Genomic DNA, 22,292 nt, shown 5'->3' with positions numbered 1-22,292 from the left:
TTCAGCAGCAGCATGGAAGGCGTTTTAACCACTTCTGTCCCCACGTATTTACTTCATGGATAAACATGAAGGCTCAGTTTACAAGATGCCAGGGTCGTCTTCCAAGTATTATATTTTTAAAACTGGCCTTTAGCAACAAAATTTGCTTTCTCCTCTCACAGAAATATGTGACCCTTCCCCTTACTTCACCAGTTGCCAGCAATGGCATAATACAAGGAATTTGTTAAAGGAGACCAAAGAGTGAAACTCTTGGTCCCATTCCTCCCCAGCAGCCACAGCCAGAAACTTTTTAAAGGCTTAAAAGGAAGGATGGCATGGTTTCTTACCCAGTCTCTACTACTAAATTTGCCTGCCTCAAAAACATAAAACCAAAAAGCTTCCTGTCTCTCCTTTCCTTACGCAGTGTCACTCAGCACTTATGGTGAGTATTTCCACCCCCTTCTTAATCACTCTTACAATCTGCCCCCGCTGCAGTGACAGTATGAATATCAACATCTAGCAATGATTCAGTTGTCTTCATCTTATTTCAAATCCTTCTACTGCTAAGTACTGTTTAACATGCTAAACATTTATCTGAGGACCAACAGTTCTTGACCTTTGTTCTAGCTCCAGCACTACACCAGGTGAGCTTCATCACTTGTGTTACCAGTTAAACAATATACAGAAATACACACTCAATCGTGCAGAAAAATTAGTAACTGTTGTCATAGTGCTTTCTATATGGAAAAAGGTCTGTAGATGTCCTCTTTGTTGTTGTCAATCTAAACAAGAGCCATGCAGGCAGAAAAACAGAAGGCCAGAACACAAAAGGAACTGGGATTCATATGGGAGACAAACTCCTGGTCCAAAAGACCTAAGTAAGGGAGGAAAGCAAATGAATCGAAGCAACATGAACCATATGGCTATTTAATCACGGTTGATAAGCTAATTAATTAGGAGGAGACATTTTCTTTTATTTATTGGCTGAGCTTTACGAGGTCAACATTACTGCATTTGTTGGTCCAAGAACCAAACATACGCTTTACGAGGTCAACATTACTGCATTTCTTGGTCCAAGAACCAAACGTATTGCTTTCTAAGCAATTAAAGAAAGCTGCCTAGGATTGGGAACAGTTTATGCAGCAGGGTCTAGACACAGCACGATTTTAGGAAAAAACATGAAAAAAGACAGCAGAAAACCAAAAGGAAAAGCAGGTACATGTTTAATGTATGTTCAAGCATCTCTCTACCAATGCCTCTAAGCCAGCCAGCCAGTTGGCAGAACATGCCCATTATCAGCTGGCTGATGAGCACCAAGAAGGTCAGAGCCAGGAAGCAAATGCAGGACATGAGGAAGAGAAGCAGCAGCATGCATAAGGTTCACAGCTTGAAGAGGGTATAAAATAAGAGACAGGAGGTGCAAAAGGAAAAAAGCTTAGTCAAAGAAAAGCACCACTGAGAACTCCTGCAGAAGCTGTGAGGAGCATGACACCCTCTCCTCCTGCTAGTTGTATCACCGTACACACAGGGGACAGTCTTCAGGCAGATACCAGCATCCTGGGTGACGTACACATCAGAACAAAACACAGTGTGTAGGCTCACTGGGGATGCTTGTGATGCTGAGGCAGAGAACTAGACAGACCAGGACGTTCCCAGAAAGAAGACAGCAGGGTAAGCAGCAGTACTGGCAACCATCATAGCAGAGATGCTTTAAGGAAGCAAGCAGAACAATTTTGCCTTTCCAGGGAAAACCCAACAAACATGTGGCAGTCCTGGTTAAAGCTTTAAGTTTTGTCACAAAACCAAGAGACAGAAACCACAGCCTCAGGTTCAAGAAATAGGAGTCAGCCTTGCTGCACTTCCAAAATATCACAGTTAGGGCAGTGACACATCCGCAGGGTTTCAACAGCAGGAGAGAGCAGGTTGGCCAAGGACTGAGAGCCAGCAGTTGGCTGGAAAGGAGTAATGCAATTAAAGCAATGGGCAAAACAGGTGTTTGCAACAGCCATGCAAGGCATTTATCAAATCCAAAAGTAAGGCTGCTTCTGTAACTGATGCCTGGAATTCAGAGCACCCGGGCTGAAGAATTTTAGCTGTTGGTTGGAAAGGACAGGGAATGTTTTGGCACAGTCAAGCAATGACTGCAAGTACCAAGTAAGAGGTACTTACTTGCTTAAGGCAAATATTTTGGCAATTCCAGCATACTCAGTTCTGGTAGTCTAAAAGTACAGAAGTACCTGCTGACAAAGGCAGTACTGCAGGTTGCTGCCACTGAGGCCAAAGGGACAAGACCAGGAATGGCATGAAAGGGTAAGGTGTGAAGCAATCAGAAGTACCTACAGATAGCCAAAGGATGTCCAGACATTAATGGACTCCACTGGCTGGCCTCAGGAGGCAGCCACCTAACTATTTTTAATAGTTTTCATGCCAAGTAACAAGTCATGGGGGAACATTAGTCATGATTCGGGGAACTATAAAGCTATCATTTGAGTTATAAACTGTGCTTGGAAAACTAGGGGATGTTGCACACAACTCATTTATGTGAGCAAATGCATCTATAAGCACAGAAATACAACAGGCCATTTGCACACAGCAGCAAAATTCTTATCACACACATGTCCAGCAAGTTTCTCCTGCATGTTTCAGCTACAAACTCTCCAATTTCAGACTGCACAAAACTTCAAATCTCTATGCAGGCTGGTTGTACTTCCCCTGCTGTACATTAATCACTATTTCCCCAACTCCTGAATCAAAGAGCCAATGTTACACTATATCCTGCCATGCTCAGGATCACTGGAAGTCGTCATTAAAGACCATCCAATACAAATGCTGATCAATGGAAACCAAGGTTTAAAAACTGTGCCAGTCTAATCTCCATTAATAATAAGTATCTGGCAAACCTTTAATACATATGGTCTGTAAAAGCAATAACCAGCCTTAGATTCATTACCTTTGACCAGTAATTACAGTCATCAACCGCAACAGAAAAAAAACCCACATGATTGCTCTGGACTCTCTAGTCAACCTCCCCTTTTACTTAAGAAGGTATTTCCCTCTTTAGTCAAGAAAGAACATCCCTACAGAAAGACAGCTGGCCTTAAGACCTTTTGAAGTGCTATTGTGTATGTGCAGCTGGGCAATTTTGCTCAAGATTGGCTCCTGGCTCATCAGTGGAGCAGCTTTGGAACACCAGAAGGTGACAGAGTCAGAGCAAGAAAAGCAGCAGCTGGAAAGGTTCTTGCACATGAAAATATGCAATGCCTGAGGAAAGGATATCATAAACCACCATGCCTAGAAGATGGCTTCCTTACAGAAATCAAGACATGGATTTTGGGAGAATATGTAATCAAAATGTTTTTCAGCAGGCAGACTGTGTGTGGGTGTCAGACAGAGGGTAACACACTTCTGCCACTAGTTTTGTGCAGTTTTAAAAAGAATGATTCCTGTATCACAATTTTCTTATCAGAATGGGACAGAAGCCTTTTTTTGTTATTTCTTGATAGCCTATTGCAAATCAGATTATTTCAAGAAAATTTAGGTTTCAAATCAGTATTTCTTTCAAAACTGAACATACGTAGATAAGTCCCTCTTCAATGAATTTTACTATTATTTTCTAACTATAAACTCTCCTAGTATTATCTGCAAACTAGTAACTAGTCTCCTGTTAACAGCAACCAGATATAGCCTGTCAGTATTGTTCCTCTTCTTTATTTCTTTGGGTTTTTTTTAGTTTCCAATTAAAACGCAACATTTTCAAGTCAAAGGTGACTTTAGAATGTTTTTACATATTAAACTGCTATTAAAATACAAAAAGCTGTTTATGGATGATAGACAAACTTAATATTGTTCCCTCAGCACTCAGTAATCTTGCTCAGAGAAAGACAGGCAGATTCCTGCCTTTAAATACTTCAAGCTTTTTGAATTGAGTTGGTAACTTTGAGTCTAACTCCAATAAAATAAGGTTAGCATAAAAAAAAAAAAAAAGAGAAAATAAAAGAGACCTCAAAGTTTTGAGGTTCTTTGCAAGCCAAATGGCTTGAAACCTACATTATATCAGATGACACTAGGCACACTTCTGAATTTCCAGTAGCAAGTGCCCTATGGAAAGCACACAGTGTCAACACTCACAGCAGAGTCATTAGAGTTGGCAACAGGAAGTTACTTTTTCCCCCCCGAGAAGCATTCTTTACCCTACAGCAATATTTACTGTTTGGCCCTGACCCCAGAGGGATGATGTGACATTAATGAAATTGGCAACATGACATCCTTTGAAGCGTGAATGTCTGAGAGAGGCTGGTACAGGGACAAAGGCAGCAGCGGCTCAAGTTCAGGATCCCTATCTCACTTTGGTTTTATTACAGTGAATTATTTAAAATATAATACTCCAGTGGCTAACACATTAACAGACTCATCCTAAAGGGTAAGTAGGAATGATTAGGTTGCCTTCCAACCTTCACATCACCATCTCAGCTGCATTTTTCTTTTGCACTTACACTGACAAAGATGTAAGGCTGAGCAGCAGAACAAGGGTGAGAGCAAGTCTCCCTTCTCTAAGCTCAGTGTTTGCTAAGTTTTGGCCCAATCCCTGCTTTAAGGGAGTCCTTCCAACTTCCATTTGCTTGAGAAAGATTTCTGAATGCTTAACTCCTGCTTGACTTCCTGGGCTGCTTATAGTTTTAATGTGCTGAAATGCCAAATTTCCCTATGGTGACAAAATCACAATTTATTTCTTAAAATAAAGCTGAAAAATGATCAATCTTCATATACAATTCAAGTTTGGTTCTGAAGAACTATTAAGTTCCATAAAATAAACTTGATCCAATTACAGTTATTAGGCATTTCAAGTAGACATGTATTCAACATTTTTTCTGCCTTTACCATAAGACATCATTTTAATTCCCTACTTAGGTGCCGTTTAACAAATTGCTGCAATTCCACCTACATCCTATTTGAAAAAAAAAAAAAGAAAAAGATTATAATAAATTCGAAGTCCAATTTGAATTTGGCTTTTAAGGGCAAATTTCAGGGCTTTTAAGGCAGCTTCTTCCAAGCTTCCTCCTCCTTTTCCCCCCTCTTAAACTGAGGGTTTTCTCTATGAGTAATTGTATTTGACCTATTTATTTGCTGGCACACTACTTTTTTTTTCCCCCTCTTTCACAAAAGAAGAAGAAAAGGAAGGAAATGTTAAAGCAGCCTCTGCCTAATAATTTCAAACCAAGCTCTACACAGGAAAGTGGATGCTCAGATCACCACAGTTACTCTTGTTTACCAAGAATGACTTCAGCTACATTCCCCTATCCCCAGAGGGTGACAGCTGAGCAACTACTTAACAGACCAGCAAAAACGCTTGCCTATGTGTTTCTTGGAGCTATCTACACATATTTGTGTTGCAAGGAAAAGCCTTCTTCCTAGCAAGTCAACTTTCAAAGCCCTCCTGATTTTGACTGATCCTAGCCTTGGCTTCATAGCTATGTATATTTTAAAAAAAAGCAAGTTTGCTTTGCTTGGAGACACTGTACCTGTCCCTGCAGGGGGAAGGGGCAGGGCAGGGAGTACAGCAGCTGGTGCACCTTGGGGCTGCCACGGAAGTTTCTGGCTGAAGGAGAAAGCACCTCTGTGATCTTAGGATGCTCTGGAAAAGTTTTTCAATTAAGAAGCTGTTGGAGGAAGAAACAGCACTGCCTTCCAAGGAATTGTCTCCTATCAGTAAGGAAACCTGCTATAGAAAGCAGCTGCTTGCCATCACTGCCACCTCCACTGTCACCTGCCCCCACAAAAACTGCTGCATGCATGTGAGACAGAGGGAAGCATGTAGAGCCTTTCTCCGTGCCCCAAGTACAGGCATCTGCTTTTACATCCCTTCTACACAGCCATGAGAAGCATCAGAGACAAAGAAAATGAGCTGTGAGTGTACATAAGAGGTGTTTCTGCATTTGCTCAACTGGAAGATACATGGTGAAAACAGCATTTACCCTGAGGATTATACACTTTTCTATTTTACTGAACTCTTTGAGACATTATATTTATTTACATTTTTTATATAAACCAATTCAGGATCCCCCCTTAAAATATATTGCATATTTAAATGACGTTTTTCCTACTATCAATATTTAGTGAAATATATAAAACCAGAAACAGTATAATCCAGGCTGTATCTTTGATTTCTCTTCCTTGCATCTTCCCTTTGTGTTTCTTTATTGAAGCTTGCACCAGAACACAACAGAGTCCCATTAACAGCAATAAACTGCCTACGGATTTCAAAGTGTTGCATAACTTTTATTTAATATTTAAATACCCATGTATGTGTTGTACTGTATTTTACTGACAGTTGCTACAGTAGAAGACATTCAAGGACCTGCAAGGTAGACAAACTGACAATTGTTCTAGGCAGAACTCAAACTTCTTTTCCTCTAGAAAAACATGGTTTTAAGGCCTTATCAGACATGTTGCTGTCCAACATCTATGGTGAAATCTTTGCTCAAGAAAATAAAACTTAAGAGTCTGAAGTATCTTCTAAGACCATTCAGGACAACATTTGTCACTCAATTTATTACATTCTTCCTCCTAATTTGTATGTTCAAGAGACAACTCAGATTCTCATGTGTTACTTGTGCTGACTTCCAAGAGGACCTGCTCCAGTATCTTAAGTTGTTTTGGTTTGATTTTCTTATAACAGCACCAGCTGCATCTAGGTGACAAAGTAAGCTACTTTCTTCAGAGCTTCACATTCTTGGAACCTAAATAATATGATAGCTAAAACATTTGATTATGTCATTCACCAACTGAGCACACTCTCTTCAACAGTGTCTCTGATGTATGACAGTCACCTCAAACTGTGTACCTGAGGTCTGGCTGGCAGCTTATTTCATTTGTGTAACAAGTCTGCATAGAAAATACCAACCAAGTATTTCATGCCTTTCACAGCTGTGAAAACAGACTTAAGCAAATCACTCAAAGAAACAGGATCAAGATATAATTTGCAGCTGACTTGTAACGAGTTGGTAATTTGGTTACTCCCAGAAGCTTTTTTACTGCTGAAGAGACCAAGATTTTAATATAGAATAAATTATTAACATTTAAAAAAAAGCCTTTGCTAAAAATGTTTGATATGAGCTGCCTAGAAATAGGTAAACAGCACTGCATTTCCACCTCCTAATCAAAGAGGGTTACATGAATAAAAAGTAAAGACACCGGTACTGCCAAAAGGAAATAGTCATAATGGAAAATGTAACTGCTATGCCTTAACAATTTCAGCATTTATGGACCAAGCAGCCTGTTTTATGCCTGCACAATGCAAATAGTTCAGCAAAGTATCAATTTTAGAGATTAACAGTCATTATTTGACGTTTTAAAAGTCTTCTACAGCACTTGATCCCTGGAGCACCTAAATGCAGAAACCAACAACCTCACATTGAATTCCTGCGTCCTCTATTAATAGAGCACTCTCCTCAAATGCAGATTGTACTGAAAAATTAGCAGTTTCTCTGACTCCAGTGTTTCTATTTTACAGCAATTCAGAGCATGTTTTTCAGGCTTCTACCCAGGACTGTTCTTCATCCAGTTTGGCTTAAATTATTAGTGTTAAACAACCCTAAGAGTTACAGGTTTAGCTACAAACAGAACCAAAAATACCAAGTAGTCTAAAGTCACTACATTAATTCACAGTCTAGAGCTTTCATGGTATAGATCTACTTTCTAACTTGTGTTGGAATTGGACCCCTCCAGGCATTTGGAGGGTCACTATGAAGGAGGAGGTATCCTGGTACTCTTTCATGTCATGTAATTCTGAAAGATCTGCTCCTCAAGAGCTCAGTGATTCAAAGGGCACATGATGGGCTGATGGAGCTGCACAGCTCACTGACCAGAGCACATCAAGCTTAGAGGATATACAGGTGTTGAATAAATCCCACTCAAGGGAAGATTGTTCCATACTGAATACACCTGAAGGCCAGGTATACTGAAAGGCCCTTAGAGGGATACAAAAGTATTTTTTATAAACAGATGTCCAGGGAGAAAATGGTGTTATATTAATTTACTTCAACTATGACCATTTCAAGGGAGGTAGACAATAATTTATGAAGGCTTTTATTTAGAGAAATGGAAAGTGAAGCTGTCAAAGCACTAATGGGAGTGAGCCATCAAATGCCACTGAGATTTAAATACAAGCTAGCTGACCCCCTTTCTCCTGTCCACCCTCCAAAAAACCCCACCCCACTGGCCAGAATCCCCATAAGAGATGTCTGAATTTTTCTCAATGACTAAAGAAACAAAGGGAGTGGCAGTGACAATTTAATCACAGGCAGAAGGAACAATAAAAGTCAGTCATGGCTATTTTGACAAATCATTAGCCTAAGATCATGAGCCATTATTTCCAGACACTGTGACTACCACTGGCAGTCACAAGGTTATGGCAAGCATTGCTCAAAAAAAACCCTCACTCTAAAACAACCCATTTTGTTATTGAAATGTTTGTATGTGGGAGCATATCAAACCCATAGTCCTTCCTATCGTAAAGGAATTAAACATTTAAATATCAGTAACATTCTGCCCCAAGCCTAATCTTCTGGTCTGTGTTACTTGGAGTCCTCAAGTGTCCAGGTATTCTTACCTTTACGCCATGGCCAACATCATCCAGCACCGTGTAGTCTATAGGTTTTCGAATATACCTTACAGGACGTTCCATGTTCGCTGGAGCTATAATTTTGTGAGTTCTTGATGTGTTCTTATTGGTCGTCAAAATGCCTATCTCTCTGCGAGCGACCTTTTCTTTATGGATGTCCACAGTCTAGATTAAAAACAAGAAAGTATGGATTTCTTTAGGCATTTGCTGTTTTTCTTTACAGAACTAGCTACATGTTTAGGCTTCACTGTTAGACAAAGAGTCTGAACTGAGTTAATGCTGCTGGAAGGATGCCAGTTTATTGATGAAATGAGTTTAATCTACATGGATGTTGTTAGAAAATTACACCTTAATGAAATAACCGATATTAATAATAAAATTGCAATTATACATGACTGCTTTGACACTCTAAAGACACTGTGCAGATACCATCCTCACAGATTCACCCTCAACGTTCTTATGACTGACACTAGTAATAAATTACTCCAACTCCACAGCTGGGAAACCAGGACAGACAAGCTAAGCAATTTGCCTGCAGCCCCAGAGGGGGACTAAGCTTGGGAAGTCTGTGCGGTGATTTCTTTCAGCAAAGCCATCAGTGCATATCAGAGTAAGAGTCTGCATAGAGAAGGACTAATTTCAGCACTGAGGCTAGTTTCAGTCATACTGTTTACAACAGCTTTCCTAATAAAATAAATAAAAGCCTTAAAGATGCAAGTAAAGGAATATAAAGTATCCTGAGCACCATAGTTTTATTGGAAAAATACCTAAAAAGACAAAGAAAGGTCAATACAGCAGACTGTGAAAGATCAAACTAAGCTTCACATAACAGACACATGTTTCTACATGCAATATAACCACTGCTTAAACCCTAGCTGAAGGAGAACAAGTGCAAATCAAGCATTGGATGCCATAGAAGTCCCATCTCTAGGAAGTCTATTTCAAGACTCAGGGATTGGATTTACTGGTTTAAGTACCTACTAGAACCTCAGGATCTCATTGTAGGAGATGGTAACTGACAAAAACCACCACTTGGAGGAAGAACTATCAAGCCACCACTTTTTCCACTAAGGAAAATAATTCTTAGTCTGTAAGCATCAATCCTCCTAAAGAGACTGTCATAGAAAAAGAGAGAAGGTTCAGAAAGAAAGAAAAATCCTTGTCCATCAGTACTCATTTAGGTACATTTCTGGAAATAGCCTAATCTAAAATGAATGTTGTGATGTGCGAGGTTTTGTTTAGTGAAGCAGAGTCAAAGAAGAAGCACAGAATTAGTTTATATTTCACTCTGCTTCTATATAAGGCAAGATAAAAAAAGAAAGGTCAGTATCCAGGAAATGACCATTTCTAGGAAAGGCAGCAGTGTTCACTATGAAATGTCTTCAGCTGAACTGCTTTGTTCATTAACTGGTGCATATGCTCGAATAATCTTAAATTCTCCTGACTACTGAAAGACATAAAACCCTCTGTAACAGCTTTGATAGATGGCATTGCAGATCACAAGTGGGAACACCACTGGAGGAGAACCTCCAAGCAAGCTTGTTTTCACAGCTTAAAAGCTAAACAACAAACAACTTGTAGCATCACAAAAGGCTTTTTTAATTTGGAAGCACACAGAATCTTAATGAAAATAAGAGCTGTGATTTTTCCAGAGCAATGCAAGACATTAAATGTGTATGTCTGCATTAGCTTATTTGGAATAAGTTAATTATTTCTTGCTCTAAATGCTCATGCCCTGAAAAATTCCCAAGACAGGAATTTTAAAAAAACACCTTTCCAAATGAGACAATCACCACTACATCAGTATCAGATGTCACCCACTGCACCCACGTTTGCTCCAGCAGCCAATTTCACAGATGATAAGAGCAAAGACTAAGGAACAAGACTACTCTGATTTTTTCCAACTTCAGCTACTACTTGTTCTTTTCCTTTTAGAGACTAAGATACATGTTAGCACTGCCTTTTACTTTGTTTCTTGATCTTCCTGAAAAGATTAAATTAGTGCTGTGCAGCAGGTTCTTGGGTCATTTCTCTTTCAATTTCTCTGTACAACCTGAACCTTTTAGTTCAACAACAAACAGGTCTCAAACTATCTTACAAAACTCTTTAATAACAAGCATCTTATCATATTTCATAATGCAATAGTATTGCATGGCTGAAAAAAAGAACCAACTTTAGTTAGTCACCTGAATAACATAGCAATATAGGAAGGAGAACATCAACTTAAGAAACATACTACAGTGTTTCAAAATAGTGTATTTTAAAATACTACTGTGTTCCCTGAAATAAATCCATGCTTCTACTTCACTCTCACAAAGCAAATCTGTTGTTACTAAGAAAATATTTTTTTTGCTCAGTGGATGGACAAAAATGCATCTTTATACTAAGAGCTCTCTTAATGCTGAGAGCAAAAGGAAAAGAGATGCATCTTCTTCTAGAAGGTAATCCACCAAGACTGACTTTTCCTCCCTGCAATGAACAATGAAAATTCCCTAAGTTACTGGAGCAGAGGCTAAGAAAATTCCAGGAACAGATGCTGTACCATACATGCTTTGGAAACTGACTTAAGTAATACTGCGATCAATTGTTAATGAAAAAAAACTCTTAGAACAGGAAAAGAGCATATATTAATTTTAGCAGACAGCTGCTCCAAAATTAAGTACCAAGCAGAGATTTATAAAGTCTTTGCATGGATTTCAGTAAGGCAAACAAAGCAAGACGAGACTGTGTGTATGAGAGAGCAAAGAGAAGAATATATGTATCACAGTGCAGGGCCAGCAACAGGGCACATATGTAAATCTTGACCAGCATTCAGGCATGTCTGTGCAGGAGACTAATTTGCAGTTCAAAGCAAATGAGACTGCAACTCCTACCACATCTGGTACACCGGAAAAGCAAGGCAGGAGCTTACCCCTATGCAAAGCAAAGACTCACAGCATATGCTTTGCCCAGAGCAATAGGCTGCCCAGCAGAACTACTAGACAGCATCTTGCCTCTTCAAGAAGAAACTGGGTTTTTTAGATCTGCATATTATTAACTCTTATGTGAACATCATGCAAAACAAAGCACATAACAATAGATCATTTTTGCAATTTTATTCACATCTATTTGCTTGATGCTCATGTGGAAGTTTATTGCCTAGTCATAGGCAATGTTTTTTCACTTCCAAAAAAACCCTCAACACACAAGCAATTTTTAGTAGGACAGTACAGCTATCCAGCCAGACAAGAGCTGATTCCCAAGAGAGCCAAGCCACATATATCAGGTAACAGCCAAAACATACCATTCTCAAAGCTCTGGTCACACTTGACATCTGTAGCTATAAGGGTTTGCTCTGATATGGTAACAAGACAGTTAAAAAGTCGTTGGTTTGTGATTTCCTGCACAAAACCTACTTTAAACCATCAAAGACAGAAGAGCAAAGTATGGCTAACTGGCTTGAGTTAGCACAGGTTAACAAGCACTACCAAAAGGTCAGACCACTTTCAAGATGTTTGGCCTATGCTGAAACAAAACCACACAGCATAATTTGGGGAATAAGGACAGGATTCTCACTCCTAGACAATATAATCCAGTGAAGAAAAAGTCCAGCATTACACTGATTTGGAGAAGAGGGAAGAGACAGTCCTTCCAAAAGCACAACACGTTTCCTTTGGGAAGCAAATTTAAACTAACTCATCAAACAAACTACTTTGCCATTGTAACTGGGTGCCAGGGACTATGCCAGCTAATCTAGAAGCAAAGTTAAACTTGGAGGTTGAAGAAGCTGTTAATTATTAGCTGCCTCCACTATCTGTCTTCTTCAAACCATATTACAAAAACCCTCAACAGTTGAACAACAGGATGTAGAGTTAAAATTTAACTGTTTGCTTCCCCAGTCTTAGCCTCAAGGCCAAGTGCAGAACAGCAGTGATACAGCAAATAGTTGCTCTTTTATTACTCTGTGCTGCAGATACCACTGTACTCACGTGCAAGCATGGGTGTGCAAGCCCAGAACAAACAATTTACAAGAAGCAGAGATTGTGATACATCTGGCCAAGGAAATTTGAGGATATCCAAATATTTTAATACAGCTTACATATATAGGGGTATTAAAAAAAAAAAAAAAAGGGGAAAAAGAAAAAAATTCAAGCTTCTACAATCTTTTTAATCCTAAACCACTGCAACTCAAATTTATAAGCCAGATAATCACACCACTTTTCTCACTTAAATGCACACACAGCTGGTAAAGAGCAGGGAATGAAAGAAAAGGAATAATCTCTATCAGATCAATCCATTAACAAGACACTGCCAACTTCAGGCTGTCCTCAAGGACAGGGCAACTCATTACACTGATACTACAAATTTACACCAAGCAAATAACCCTTTACATTTGTCTTAAATTAACTGATACTCCAGAAGTGTTGGGCAGGAAAACTCCACGTAGGGTTTCTTATTCTGCTCCTTTCCAGTTCCTCACAAATGAAGCTGTAACAGCACACACATTCACCTGACAGAGGGGACAGGAGAAGTGCTGTGTGGTGCTGCATAGCTGTCTTACCAGCAAGCTGGAAAAAGCTGCCAGGCTTTTGGGAGGAGTAGAGTGACAGTTAAGAGAAAAAATAGCTCACAGTTGCCAACAGTCTAAAGGGTGACTATCAGGTAAAAAGAGTGGACAAACAAAAATCCTCAAAAGACAGACTAAGATACAGTGTAGGAAGCTATAAATTAAAAAAAAAAAATAAATAACAATAATAATGATGATAAAAACCCCAAAACATCCAACAACCAAAACCCAACAAACCAAACATCACCAAACATCCCCCCCATCCCAAAAGAAGCCCCAAAACTCAAACCACCACAAGTTGGAGGATGAGCAAAAAGTCACTTCAAGGGCAATTCCTTGATTTTAAAAAAATCTAACATCCAAACACAAGACCAAAAAAACTTCTAAAACTACATCACCATTTTTACTGACAGCTTTTCAAGCCATTTCATGCAATAGTTTTTAAGAACTTTTATTTTCACGTCATGAATGGCCTTCAAACAAATGTCCTGTGCTGCACACAGCTGCAAGCCAGTAACTTTTCAATCTGTCCCTAAGCTCACTCAGACAAGAAGGAATGTAGGCTCAAAATCCTCAAGCTTCTTTAAGCTACTTGCTCTAAAGTGAGGAGACAAGGAAGCCTGAGCGGTTTGTTATTCACAACACTCTTCTGAAACTTGTACCTTGTTTCCCTTTTTCGACTTTTCAATTTGTAGTTGAATATAGGGTTGGGTTTGTTAATAACACTTTATTTCAAAGTAAAGCCATGGTTACAGGACAATCAGTGTTATACATACCTAAATGTTAACAGAATAGACCAGAATTACTTCATCCAAGCAAAACCACAGGCAGGGTGGGAAATGGTAACATGGGTGTATGCCTGTTACATTAAGCTGTATGTCTTAACCTATCAGCCATACACCCATGTTACCACTTCCCACCCCCCACTTCCTAGTGCACTTGCTGTAATCACACATCCTGAGCCTCAGTAATCTGTTTTGCACAAACTTGGTGCTGGACTTCCCAAAAGTAATCCGTTCCACATCTCAGGTACTGTGTGTGGTTTGGGGCACCTCAATGCAAGAAGGACATCAAACTTTAAGACCATATCCAGAGGAGGGTGACCAAGATGATAAAAGGTTTCAAGGGCAAGACTTATGAGGAGTAGCTAAGGTCACTTGGTTTGTTCAACCTTTAGAAGGTTGAAGGGTGCCCTCATTGCAGTTTACAACTTCCTCAAGGAGGGCACTGGATGGAGAAGGTGCTGATCTCCTCTCTCTGGTGATCAGCAATAGGACACAAGGTAATAAAACAAAGACATGTGAGGGGAAGTTCAGGCTGGACACTGGGAAAAGGTTCTTCACCAAGAGGGTGGTCAGTCATTGGAACAGGCTCCCCAGGGAAGTGGTAAGGGCCCCAAGCCTGTCAAAGTTCAAGGAGCAACTGGATGACACTCTTAGTCATATGGTTGAGTTTTAGATAGTCCATCAAGGAGCAGGGAGCTAGACTCAATGATCCTTATGGGTCCTTTCTAACCTGAGATGATTCAATGCCAAAGACAGCATTATTGAACGGCAAGTTAATAGAGGGAATGGTATTTCATTCATTGTCTTCCTGAGCAGTGAAATTCCCTTAACCACAGGGCACTGCTGGCAGTATAAGATAAAAGAATGGCACAGGAAAAAAAACCCTTAAGACCTCTAAGTTAAAGACAAGCCCATTGGAACACTAGGTTTGATGTACTGAATCAGGCCAGTGATTCCATTATTGAACGGCAAGTTAATAGAGGGAATGGTATTTCATTCATTGTCTTCCTGAGCAGTGAAATTCCCTTAACCACAGGGCACTGCTGGCAGTATAAGATAAAAGAATGGCACAGGAAAAAAAACCCTTAAGACCTCTAAGTTAAAGACAAGCCCATTGGAACACTAGGTTTGATGTACTGAATCAGGCCAGTGATTCATCAAATACCTCCTTTCATCAGCAGGAACCATGCCTGATGTGACACAAAATACTGAGCAAAGATGCAGGCTTGAGACTGAACCTTGTCAATAAAACTATGCAATACATAGGACACTGAGTGGTGCAGAGACAGTTCAGCTTCCTTCCTTGACTTCTGGGACAACTGTCTGTGTTCCAAGCTACTTTATGTTTGGATAGGAAAGGTAAGATCTGTTCTAATACCCATCAAAATGAGTCACAGATTTCATTGGTCATAGCAGTAAAATACGTATCACTGAATGTTAAAAACATTATAACAAACACTAACAAACATTTTCTGCTACAAATTCATACACTCAGACTGTAAACTGCAGTGTTAACCAAAGGAAACATATCTTAAGAAACACATACTGAGGTGTTTTCAGCATCCCTTAATAAAAAAACCCAAACCCTCACTCTGCAATGTGTTTCTAAACCCAGCTTTAATATTAGCCCTTACTGTCATTCTCCAAAACTACAGATTTCATTGCCTTGCTATGCAGTTTATACAATAAGCTTCCCTGAAACGAAAATAAACTGATGAGGCTAAGAACACTAACCTGTTCTGTTTTAGATATACATATTTATTCCACTGCTACTTTCACAAAGAAAAAGCATTTAATAAGAGTTTTAAATAAATGAGTTATGGTTAATTGAGTCACAGCACTGAAGAGCTGCTGGACAACACACACTGTACAGGCCACTTGCAAGGATGTCAGTTTGACCTACAAAAGGAACAATGAAATCCCTGGCTTTAATGAGCTCAGCCAGACACTAACTTCTTCAGTGAGAGAACCATTTTATACTGTTATTTGGTAAAGAAAATTCAACAGAAAACTCAGTATATTCCACATAGGGAAATGTGAACATATTTAAATTGCAAGAGAAACATTCTACAGAAAAGATCAATTATGTGTCCAAGGCACACTATGCACAAAAAAGCACAAGTGAGTAGTTTGGGGGTTTATGACATTATGTACAATCAGATGTCTACACAATGTTAGAAATTTTGTATTTCATTAACTCTTTATGAAACTGCTAGTAACTTAAGTATTTGGCTTGATTGCTGATTTATGCTATGATCCTCCCCAAAATACTCTTCAAGAAACTCAAGAATTTACCTACAGAAATAAAATCATTTATTTCCATCTCTTGTCCAGGGTATTCCAAGAGCTAAGCAAGCCTGCCCTCATGGGAGACATGGAGAGCAGAGCATCAGTGCAACTGGCATCGCTCACCCTTATAATCCTTGTTATGCACACACTCACTTATTCCATAGAGATCTCCAAAGTACAAGGTTGTACTGGCACTGGGAATTACAACTGTCACACAATTTCTAGTCAATGGAATTGAATACCCAAACTGTGATTGCACCAACTCAGTTATAGACCGACACTGAACCGTTTGATGAGCATCTGCCTCTTCCCAGTTCTTCAGCACAGACACTTGGGTTAAGCTAGCCAACATCTGAGAAGCATATGAAAAAAACTTGAAAGAAACATTAATCGAAGTCCTGCCCTGTTAGCAGTGACTGGTGGGGCCAAACCTGTCTCTAAGCAGAAGCCTGATGTAACTTTTTATCATACCCAGTTAGCCATCAATTGTGTGAAATTCAAGTCCCTAATTAGCTTTGAACAAATCTTCACCTGAAGGTACCGTACTAGAAGCTTTATATTGATTATCTTACACAACAAAGCATAAAGGTCCTTCTTACCATCCCCCTCTTCAAGACATGAATTCAAGACATCTAACAGCCCCTTAAGACAGTCACCAGAATCAAGTCTGCTGAAGTACTATGAATTTATCAGTTAATCCACTGAAGAAAGCCACTGCTAGCAACAAGCAACAGTTACTAGATGAGAATAAAAAGGGAGATGCTTTTTGTCAGTTCCCCAACTCTTTTAATAATATAAGGATTTTGAGGCTTTAGTATTTCACATATACAATCCTTCAATCCCATTTTCACAAAGGCTAATGGTTGCCTTAACACAACTGTCTACTGCCACTTGAGAATCCTCAGAATATCCTGCCATGCCTTCTGAAGCTGCACCATGAAACAAATGTCTCCTATCACCTCTGAAGCATTTAGACATCTGAGTTTCACCTTGTGTGTTTGCTTTGTACATGGTGCTGCCAATGTAGGAGGCAACCGAAATAGATTTCAGAGTTGTATTTTTGGAGCTGCAAATTCAGCAATGTTTTCTGGTAGGTTTATAGATAGATGTTTCTCACACATTTCCTTCAGCATGCAGACAAGTGACAATAGTAGGACAGGCTCTCCAGAAAGCTTCATCTCCCCAAGTCCTGGTAAATCCAGGCTTCTTAAGGTAAAAGGCTAGAGGAGCCAGATAAGCCATGTCTCATGTAATCTGATATGTCACCTTCCTTTTCACGCAGAGAGAGCTCACATTCAGGAGCTTTTACAGATTAACACAATGAACTGAGGCCATCAACACAGATATAAACAGCAACTTTCACAGTCCATATAAAATGTTCCATCAGCAGAGGGAGAAAGACACTAGCGAGATCAAAGGAAAAATAAATACTAAGTCTTTTTTCCGGAAGTAACTCACATGTAAATGAACTCTTTAAAAATATATTTATATGCACAAACCTCACATCTTTTAAAAAAAAAATATATATATAAAATCACAATGCCAACAATGCATTTTACAAGTATTATCCAATGGAGAGGGGAGTTTAAAAAGTGTTGGTAGTGGGCTTTATTTTGACAGTTTATCACTACATTTCTTCAACTATGTCTGAATACAGATTATGTCAGTTTAATCCTGTGGAGCTAGGTCTGAATTAAGAATTTAAATCTTTTTCTTTATATAGACTAGCAGATTTTCTCAGATTCTCATAGCAATTGCCATCACCATAAAGCAGATCAAATTTCAGCAAGGTCTGAAGATATTTTATACCTTCAGGTACCCATTTTTTTCTGGGCTATCAGGACAGTTGAGGGGGAATGTCAGGGAGGGAAGTATACCACAGACATCCCATTTACTCAAGACAATTTGCTTGCTCTATGTTTTTAGAATGCAGAAACACAGAATGTAAAACAATAATGCACGTAGTTCCATAGCATGTTTCTTAAGCTGTATTAAATTGCAGAGAAATTAAGAAAAAATTGATTCCTGACTGACAGAACATGTGCTTGCAAGTATTTTAAAACCAAAACTAAATTTCATTAAAATCAGGAATCTGAAAACAAAAGCTAGAGAAACAGGCTTAAAGCTTACTGGTCATAGACTGCCACACTTTTAGCCTTTTTCCAAAAGGAAGACTAGGATTCACTGAGAATCAGACCCCACCTGGACCCCAATTTCCAAACCATGACCTGTGCAGTGGCACATACACCCATACAAGAGCATTGAAAAGGAAGGAGAGAGGCTTGTTCAGCTGAAGGATTATTTATCTAGATGCTTTTCAGAGTACAGTATTGGCAAACCTAGTCATGCGTCGTGCTGCAGAAACAGCAGAAAGGGGACACAGGGCAAGGACAGACCAGAAGGGCTGGGAGTGGGTGCATGACATTCTAGGACAAGAATCAGAGCAAAGAAACCAGTCTCCTTGTCCAAGAGCTGGACTTGAGTTCATGCCTGATTTTTCTTCCCTGGTGCCAAGTGCAAATGGGAGGTCTGCTATTCACACTTCACACAGGACAGAAAGAAAGAAAGGTCTCACATTCTCTCTCAGTCTCTTCAGAGCATGTCCATGCAAGATGCTGAGAACATACAATGGGGCAGCTGACAGAAATCAGTAGGTCTCACCTGTGAAACACCACCTCACAGAATTAGCATCTATAAATGAGGGACATCTATGGAGAGATACAAGGGTGTCCCATCACACCCTCACCCCCGTTACCCACTTTCCCCAAATGTCAACACTGAGCATAAGGAGGGATGGTCTGCAGGAGTATCTTTGGGAACAGGGAAAGGGATGTGGGAAGCAAGACTGGCAGATGGCAACTGAAGGCAAATGGAATTTAAGTCCTAGAGTGGAAGAGATTTTCAGCAGCTCTACAGAGGCCCTTGTTATGGAAAGAAAACAGTTAAGACTCCCTGCTCCCCGCTGCATTGGTGAAATGCCAGAAGCAGTTTGCTGAAGTTCACATAAGCATGGGGGAAATGGAACTTCAAACATCTGGAGTATGGAGGTCAGACAGTGCTGCAGAAGCAGCTGGCCCAGCGTGCAGGAGGCGGCTGTCTGCCAGGACGTCAGTCGAGTGAAGGGAAGAGGTGGGATGGGTCTGTGGCTAGATGCAAGAGCCTGGAAAACAGCAGATTGAAGTTCTATTCCTGGCTCTGCCAGACTTCCCGTGCTGTGCCAAGCAAGCAGCTTTGCTGCTAGGGCCAGCTTCTTGGAGCTGTGCACCTGCAGCAGCACTGAGAATACACAGAGTGCAGGTGGGCACACGTATAGGCAATGCTGCCATGGCTGCCTGCTCTGAGCACAGTGACAAACAGCAACAAAGATACCCCAGATCTCTCTGTAAAACAGCTTCCATGATCATTTTAATTGCTAGTGAAAATGCACAAGTAAGTTATGGATCACTCTTCCTGTGCTCTGGCAAACCCTACTGCCGATTGTAAACATTTGAGCAAACCAAACATACATACACTGCAAGAGGAAGAACATCACTCATTAAAAACAGAAAAGCAAGTCCTCCAATGACCTCTGATACACATTCATGGGGAGTACAACATAGATCTTTGAATTCTAGATAACTTTCTTTTGTCTTTCAAATTCAACTGCTAGTTCAATTCCTTCAAGAGCTTGAGTACAATAAACAGGTAGGAAAAAATGCATCACCATGTGTAGATCTCTGTGGGAAGACACAAAGAAGGGGTGCTGGGGAGATTATTTGCAATTATCTCTACCTGCCTCCTAAAGTCTATGGCTTTCCAGCATTGAAAGTAGGGATGGGGGAGAGGGAAAAGTAGCTTCCATGGTGTTATTCCCTGGTCTAATACCAAATCCCCAATCACTGTAGGATATGCTTTCCAGTACTTGCTGGAGGTTCAGCTGTGTCTGAACACCACACCCACCACTTCATAACCACTGTATGACAGGAAGTACAGGCTCAGCCCTGCATCAAAACCACAGCGTACGGCAAACCAACGACTGCTAACCATCCATTTGAATTTCACACTGTACTACAAACAACTTTTTGAAGGTCAGTTCTCTTACGCAGTCCTCCCACTGACCCACCATTTCCCACTCACCAAGACAGGACTCCAGTAAGAACTGGAGGTGCATCCCCTCTCCTCTAGTGAGCTGTGTTCTACAGAACAGACATTTCAGCGATTAACTAACACCAGTTGCTGATTAAAAACAGTCTTTAAAATAGAAGACACTTCAAACGAAAAGTGTTTCAACTGTGCAATTTTACTGATAGATTTTTGACAGAACAACATTTGGGATCTGCAGTCATAACATGTTACATTTGTATTCAGTCTTAAAAAGCACAAAAAGCAGATAAATGCTTTCGATTATGCGAAGTCAAAATCCCAACTGTATGTGCGAGAGTATTTCAGCACGTGAAATTAGATTTTAGTACCTTCAAATTTCTTTTTTTGCTGGGTATTTCTCAAGATATGCATACATGGGTAAGTTCACAAAAAAAAAAGAAAAAAAGAAACAAAATACATTTATACAAGCTCCCACCTAAGAGTTCTAGCTTTCATAGTGGCTCCTTATTGGAAGCAATGTACTTGTCTAGAATTCAAGAAAACATACAAACCCAAAGACATTTCTGACTGAAGGAAAGCACAAGGACATAAAAAACAAATTAAACAGCTTCTTCAGTAGTTTGGACTCACTAAAGAACCACCATGGGAGTAGAACAAAACTGTATATCAAACAAAAAGCATTTTGTGTGCCAAAAAAAGCAACTTTGTAGGAGATGAACATGTGCAATTGCAAAGAGCACTGCAGGTGGCTGAAAAGGAAGCGATCTAAAAAAAGCCTATAAAAAATAAACTCAACAGAACATGCCTGAACTTTCTGAAAGTTTGTCTGAGGTAAGGAGGTGATAAAGCTGTAACAATGACAAGTCAGAATGCTCATGCCTGAAAAAAGCCCCACAAAACAAACAAACCAACAAAAAATCCAACAAAACAAAACAAACCAACAAAAACAACTCAAAGCCAAATCCCTCACATTTAGCTGTAACTTGGCAAGTGAAATTGGGGAGGGAATGAGACAGAACTCACACCAAGTGAAAGTGAGCTAAGACTGCCTTAGCTTTAATGTATCGCCTCTTTAGCAATTTAGTTTATCATCTCTAATAGAAAAATAAAATATTTTCGAACAATAAAGGTTATGTTGTATGGACAGGATAGTGGACTTACTGTATATCTCAAAAACATCACTATGCTAAAGAATAACAAAACTCACATACAAAAACTATTCTCATTTGTCACATGCATTTACTTGAAAGCTTTCTGAATTAATGTACAGACCCCACACACAACAAAAATGCCTCCCCCAAGCACACCCCTCCCTTCTCCACCCTCACACCCCCCTTCTCAGATGAATTCAGGGCCTACAAGGTGTCTGTCCTGGGACAAATAATTTCCCTAAGACATAAAACAGGGACAATATACATTAGAATGATGCTGAGTATCCTTTAGATACCTGTCAATACAGTTTTGACTACAAGTCATCCAAGGCACAATGTTATTTCTATACCTCTTTGATCATATGTCATCTGATGGCAGTGATATAAACTAATGGGAGATGTTCTAGTTTTCACTTGGGTCAGCACTGCACCAGGAGTAACTCATGAGTATTAAACAGCCATCACATGGCTAAAGGCCATATTATTTATACCACAAACTCTCTTGGCTTAGTGCCACAAACACAGCTTACCACACATGAAATGTCTCTTTCTCCTCTTTTGTTTCCTAAATGTTCAAAGGTTGAAGACTTCATTTTGTCCAGAAGAGAACTAAATCTTATCAAGATTTTTCACAAAAAGGGAAGCAAGCCTCTATGGCAAACAACTTTTTTTGCAACACAACAAGGTGCAGCAATGGCCAATGTTTTCCTTCTGTTCCCATTGCCGTACTATTAGTACATTAAGGTGGCAGAACAACCCTTAGCCATGACAGATCGCACTTACAAGATTTTCAATACACTGACTCTACTGTACAGTTCATTTACTATCCATACTACTAC

The 22,292-nt window shown here is 39.8% G+C and overlaps 1 protein-coding gene across 3 annotated transcripts in view; it reads right to left on the bottom strand.

Moving 5' to 3' along the window:
• The window catches only part of ABI1 (abl-interactor 1), a 55,707-nt gene that overhangs the window by 20,605 nt on the left and 12,810 nt on the right, over nucleotides 1–22,292 (bottom strand). For all 3 annotated transcript variants that reach the window (XM_009074293.1, XM_009074294.1, XM_009074295.1), the window contains exon 2: nucleotides 8,588–8,764. In XM_009074293.1, coding sequence (XP_009072541.1) covers nucleotides 8,588–8,764 — 177 coding nt within the window. The remainder of the gene's footprint in view (nucleotides 1–8,587; nucleotides 8,765–22,292) is intronic.

This window comes from Acanthisitta chloris, unplaced genomic scaffold (genome assembly GCF_000695815.1).
Source record: "Acanthisitta chloris isolate BGI_N310 unplaced genomic scaffold, ASM69581v1 scaffold4075, whole genome shotgun sequence".
NCBI classification, from domain to species: Eukaryota; Metazoa; Chordata; class Aves; order Passeriformes; family Acanthisittidae; genus Acanthisitta; species Acanthisitta chloris.
Note: the sequence above shows the minus strand (reverse complement) of the source record. Positions and strands in the feature narration are given on the sequence as shown.